Source organism: Sinocyclocheilus rhinocerous, unplaced genomic scaffold, assembly GCF_001515625.1.
Source record: "Sinocyclocheilus rhinocerous isolate Xijiao unplaced genomic scaffold, SAMN03320098_v1.1 scaffold739, whole genome shotgun sequence".
NCBI classification, from domain to species: Eukaryota; Metazoa; Chordata; class Actinopteri; order Cypriniformes; family Cyprinidae; genus Sinocyclocheilus; species Sinocyclocheilus rhinocerous.
In genome coordinates this window covers 200,777-206,508 of record NW_015635049.1, presented here as the reverse complement: position 1 = coordinate 206,508, position 5,732 = coordinate 200,777, and the positions used below count along the sequence as shown (strand labels likewise).

Here is a 5,732-nt window from a genome sequence, read left to right as displayed (position 1 = left end):
GTGTGTGTGTGTGTACCTACTTAACCATATTTTGGGGACAGATTTGTACCCAAAAGTGAGCAAAACCTGACAAAATCGGCAAAAAACTCAATTTGTGGATGTCCTCATTTGTAAAACTGTTATAAAAATAAAGTAAACAAACTTTTAACATTTTTTTAAATGCAGAAAGTTTTCTGTGAGGGGTAGGGGTGGGTTTAGGTTAAAAAGTGTATAACTATCTGTATATAAAAACAATAGAAGTCTATGTAATGTCCCCATTTAGATAGCTAAGTAAACGTGTGCGTGTAAAATAGTATATCAGTCTGGCGAGTAAACCAAAAAATTTACTAGTCAATGGCGATTATATTGCCAAGGTGTGCGTAGAGGGTTGACTGGAGTCGTGTGGATTACTTATAGATTATTATATGGTGTATGGTAAATATCATAGAACCATAGACACCACTGAACCAAAGATAATTTGTCGATACCAGTGTCGCAAACTTTCTTAAATCTAAGACACACAGAATAAAGGATTGTGTATTCATATTCTTTAATTGTTAGCATCTAATTACATTATTACAACAATGTTGTAGTAATCTAATTACATTATTATAACATTATTACAACAAACAGCTGTTTGGCAGTTTCTTAACCATGTTTCTCGTTTGTGTTTGGTGACTCTTAAAGGTGCGACAGCTAGAACGGACTTTAACCATGCGAGATCTGCAGTTAGCAGAATCAGAGCAGTCCTTGCGGGAGCTGCAGTTTTGTACATACGATGGAGTTTTCATTTGGAAAATTGCAGACTTCTCTCGTCGCAGACAAGACGCAGTGGGGGGCCGGGCACCTGCCATGTTCTCACCTGGTAAGGCTAAGATCAAATTATAGGACTGTTGCAGGTTCAATACAAGGTTAAGCTTGATTGACAGCATCTCCTGCATTTAGTCGATTCTGTTTATTATTGGTATTTTAATATTTCTATGTTATTGTAAATATATATTTATTTTTATGACCAAGGGGGATTATATAAAAATAATCGATATAATAATATAATTGAATATTATTTTCAACACTGTTATCACATGCTGATGATTGAACTTAACTTGTGTCCTGAGAATGTTCTAGGGTCAATACAAAATACTTTGCATTTTGTAAATTGAAAGTACAACTTGTCGGGTTTCATTCTGAGGGCCTTGACCCTTTGTGGTACAATGCCCTGACTTGGAAATTTTTCAAGCTTATGTGAAGGTTGTTTATGTACTAGACCAGTGGTTCTCAAACCTGTCCTGGAGTACCCCAGCCCTGCACATTTTGTATGTCTCCCTCATCTATCACACCTGATTCAACTCATCAGCTCATTAGTGGAGACTGCATGACCTGAAGTGGGTGTGCCAGATATAGGGAGACATACAAAATGTGCAGTGCTGGGGGTACTTCATGGAGAGGTTTGAGAACCACTGTACTAGACTAGTCATGGTCCTTTTATGACATTTGGATCTTCCCTCTATTTCCAGAACTGCTCACTTTCACTTTTGTAGTGTCATTCAAGAGCCCTGTGGTCTCTCTAGACAATCTGACATTTACTGAAAAACGTAGACATTCTGCTTACTATCATCTGAAAAAGTTGGGGGATTTTTTTTGTTGTTGTAAGAAATACAAAATTACGACATTTATAATGTTGTGCGCAGTTTAAAATGTTGAAAAAGATGCATCAGAGTTTCCACAATAATATTAAGCAGCACAGCACTATTTCAACATTGCTAATAATATGATTTGTTACTTGAGCCTCAAATCAGCATATTAGAATAATTTCTGAAGGGTCTTGTGACACTGAAGACTGGAGAAATGGCTGCTGAAAATTCAGCTTTGCCATCAAAAATAAATTACATTTTAATATATCAAAATGCAAACAGCTATTTTAAGTTGTAGTAATATTTTACAATATTATTGTTTCAAGTAGACTTTTGAGAATATTACCCACCTCAAACTTTTCAACGTGTGTGTGTATAAACACACGCACACATGATAACTTGATATAAGTGATATAATTATACCAATTAAATCATTTCAATTATATAAATTAATTTAAATTAATCTTGGTATAATTTATATAATTATTTTTATTATATCATTATATTTTATATAATAAAATCTCAATGTTATTTGTCTTTTGTCAAAGTAAAGTTCAGTTCAATCTGTTAATTAAAACTAATTAACAATCTGAGAAGCAGTTTTAAATATTTGGGAGTCTTTGAGTTGTTGGGAATGATTTCTTCACATTCAGTGTTCAAAGCTGATTTTAGTAGCATATTAGCATTTTAGTCACCTTTAGTAATATTTTTTCCCTGAAAAAAAATGTTTGACCCTGCTTTTACCAATTTTCTTATTTTTTCTAGCGTTCTACTCCAGTAAATATGGGTATAAGATGTGTCTGAGACTCTACCTGAATGGTGATGGCACAGGCCGGGGCACTCATCTTTCTCTATTCTTTGTGGTCATGAGGGGCAAATATGATGCATTGCTGAAGTGGCCCTTTAGCCAGAAGGTAAATGATCTGATACTATTTTACTTTCTCTTTTGGGCTTTTACTTACTCTTTCCTTTTCGTCTTTTATTTAGTGATGTGATACTGACTAAAGCATCACAGTACGACTTGTGTTGTTTTGATGCAGAGTTTTATAGCAGGGATTGAATGTTGTGGCTATTCTGTTGTACTCTACAGTTTATATAAATGTATTGTATTGAATATTACATGTACAATAGACTATTATGGAGAATTAAGGTGGTGGAGGTTGTTTTAAGTAAGGCTTAGTATTCTGGGTTCCCTTTCAATCGGTCACTCTCGACGTCACGTCGGATGACCGACGAATTGGGATCTCGCTTAGAGAGACCAATCCACTTTGAGTGTAAACTAAACGAGCCAATGCACATTGGCATGCGATTATTGCATCCAGCTGTCGCTGATCACAGCGTGAGTATAAGTAGGCAGCTGGTGCACTGCATATTCAACTTTTCGCTTCGGAGCCGAGCGGTCTCATCGTTCTGCTCCTGATCTTGCACGCTGAGGTGGCTTTCGTGGATGAGTCATGCTCCCATTGCGGGAAAATGACCGTCTTGGAGTTGCGGACCAGACTTCGTTTCCTGCAAAGGGGCGGGGTGCCCGTGCCACTGCCCAGATCTAGGGTTCCCCCTGGCAGGAGCCGGGGGGGCGCTACCTCTGGCAGCGTCCGGACTGGTCTTACGGTGACGGTGAGGAATTCCCCTCCGAGGAACCAATCTCCGAGGGCTCCTCCTTCCGCCGGCACCTTGATGGCAGCGCGGGGGTATACGGAAGTCCCTCCGTTGGAGCAATCGGTTGCGATGCAATTGTGTCCAAACACCGCTGCCACCTGGCGGGGCAAGCCGTCGCTCTCCTCCCCGGCCTGTAGGTACTCGTCGGCCCTGATTGTCAGTGCTTATGCGGCCTGCGGAGAAGCTGCCTCTGCCCTACACGCCATGGCGTTGTTGCAAGTTCATCAGGCTAAGGCACTGCGCGGTCTCTGGGCCATGCGATGTCCACTATGGTGGTCCAGGAGCGCCATCTCTGGCTGTGTCTGGCTGACATGCGCGAGACGGACAAGACACGATTCTTGAACGCCCCCGTGTTCCAGACCGGCCTGTTCGGCGACGCAGTGGAGAACTTCGCCCAGCAGTTCTCCGCTGCCCAGAAGCAGACTGAGGCCATCAGGCACATCCTGCACTGGCGTGCAGCTGCTGCCTTCACCCGGCCACCGGCGGCAGTGCCTCCGCCTGCTTGTCGCCGAGGGCGGCCCCCACTCCCGCGCAGCATACGCAGCAGCCTCCAGCAAAGCAGCGCCGTGGAGCCAGTCGCTGGGTAGCCGCCCCGCCCGTCCAGGCCCCCGCCAAACTTGGGCATATCAGTACAAGGTCCTGCCCTTTGGGCTGTCCCTGTCGCCCCGTGTCTTCACGAAGGTTGTGTAGGCGGCCCTTGTTCCCGAGAGAACGGCATTCGGCACGCCTCACGCAGGAACGTGCCCAGTCAGTGTTGAACTGCTTGAATACGTTCAAGAGCAGGAGGGCGGTCCCACTGAAACGGTTTCAGAGGCTCCTGGGCCATATGGCAGCTGCAGCGGCAGTCACGCCACTGGGGCTGCTCCATATGAGTCCGCTTCAGCACTGGCTCCATGGCCGAGTCCCGTGGTGGGCGTGGAAATGCGGCACTCACCGGGTCCAAGTCACACCGGCCTGCCGTCAAACCTTCACCCCGTGGTCAGACCTGGCGTTTCTCTGGGTAGGAGTGCCCCTAGAACAGGTCTCAAGGCATGCTTTGGTTCACACGAATGCCTCAATCACCGGCTGGGGGTCCACGTTCGATGGGCTTGCAGTGTCAAGGGTTTGGACGGGCTGAAGCATCTGAGGTCGCTTCGTGCCATTCACATTCCTGGTCTGCACAACCGGGCAGCCGACGAGCTGTGCTCCCAGGGGAATGGAGACTTCATCCCCAGACGGTCCAGCTGATTTGGAGTAGTTTCGAAGCCGCTCAGGTAGACCTGTTTGCCTCTCCAGAAACTTCTCACTGCCAGTTGTTTTACTCTCTGACCGAGGGAACACTCGGCACGGACGCACTGGCACACAGCTGGCCACGGGGCCTGCGCAAGTTATAGCCTTCGTGTGGAGCCGGTATCCTCCTGTGTTCTCACCTCAAACGGGTAGAAGCACTGAGAGGCCCCGGCTTCGGGTCGGCTTGCTAAAACCGCTCCAGAGAGTCCATATTGTAGACCCTGTCGAGCTCCTCCATCCCCTCGACAGTCAGACGTGGCAGAGCGTCCATTACTCATTTGGTAGTGCCATAGCAGCAGTAGCTGGTCTTTTTGTGGTAAGCCCTGGCCTGCGCCAAAAAGCAGGGGCGCAGGAGGTTTCCACAGGACACTGGAAGGGGCAGTAGCTATGGCCCTTTGGTAGGGATCCCAATTCGTCGGTCATCCGACGTGACGTCGAGAGTGTCCGACTGAAAGGGAACGTCTCGGTTACGTATGGTAACCCTCGTTCCATGAAGGAGGGAACGGAGACGTCACGTCCCATCGCCATAGCTTCTGTACCACTGCTGAGCAGCCGGGTTACCGGCTCGGCTCCTCAGCGAAAACCTGAATATGCGCTGCATCTGCTCCCTACTTATACTCACGCTGTGATCAGCAGCAGCTGGATGCAATAATCGCATGCCAATGTGCATTGGCTCGTTTAGTTTACACTCGAAGTAGATTGGTCTCTCTAAGCGAGATCCCAATTCGTCGGTCATCCGACATGACGTCGAGAGTGACCGACTGAAAGGGAACGTCTCGGTTACGTATGGTAACCCTCGTTCCCTGAAGGAGGGAACGGAGACGTCACGTCCCGTCGCCACAGCTCCTGTACCACCGCTGAGCGGCCGGGTCACCGGCTCGGCTCCTCAGCGAAAACCTGAATATGCGCTGCATCTGCTGCCTACTTATACTCAAGCTGTGATCAGCGGCAGCTGGATGCAATAATCGCATACCAATGTGCATTGGCTCGTTTAGTTTACACTCAAAGTAGATTGGTCTCTCTAAGCGAGATCCCAATCCGTCGGTCATCCGACGTGACGTCTCCGTTCCCTCCTTCAGGGAACGAGGGTTACATACGTAACCGAGACGTTCCCTGAGATAAGGGAACGAGCGTTGCATTGAACGCTTATGGGGAAACTCCTGTTTACTCTGATACTGAAGCCTGATTTGTTCA

At 46.6% G+C, this 5,732-nt stretch overlaps 1 protein-coding gene across 4 annotated transcripts in view; it reads left to right on the top strand.

Moving 5' to 3' along the window:
- The window catches only part of LOC107746475 (TNF receptor-associated factor 2-like), a 55,397-nt gene that overhangs the window by 42,343 nt on the left and 7,322 nt on the right, over positions 1–5,732 (top strand). For 3 of the 4 annotated variants that reach the window (XM_016560698.1, XM_016560699.1, XM_016560701.1), the window contains 2 exons: positions 667–844; positions 2,376–2,524. In XM_016560698.1, the coding sequence (XP_016416184.1) occupies positions 667–844; positions 2,376–2,524 (327 nt within the window). Of the gene's footprint in view, positions 1–666; positions 845–2,375; positions 2,525–2,597; positions 2,850–5,732 lie in introns of those variants that run through there. The other variant, XM_016560700.1, reaches the window with a different exon arrangement.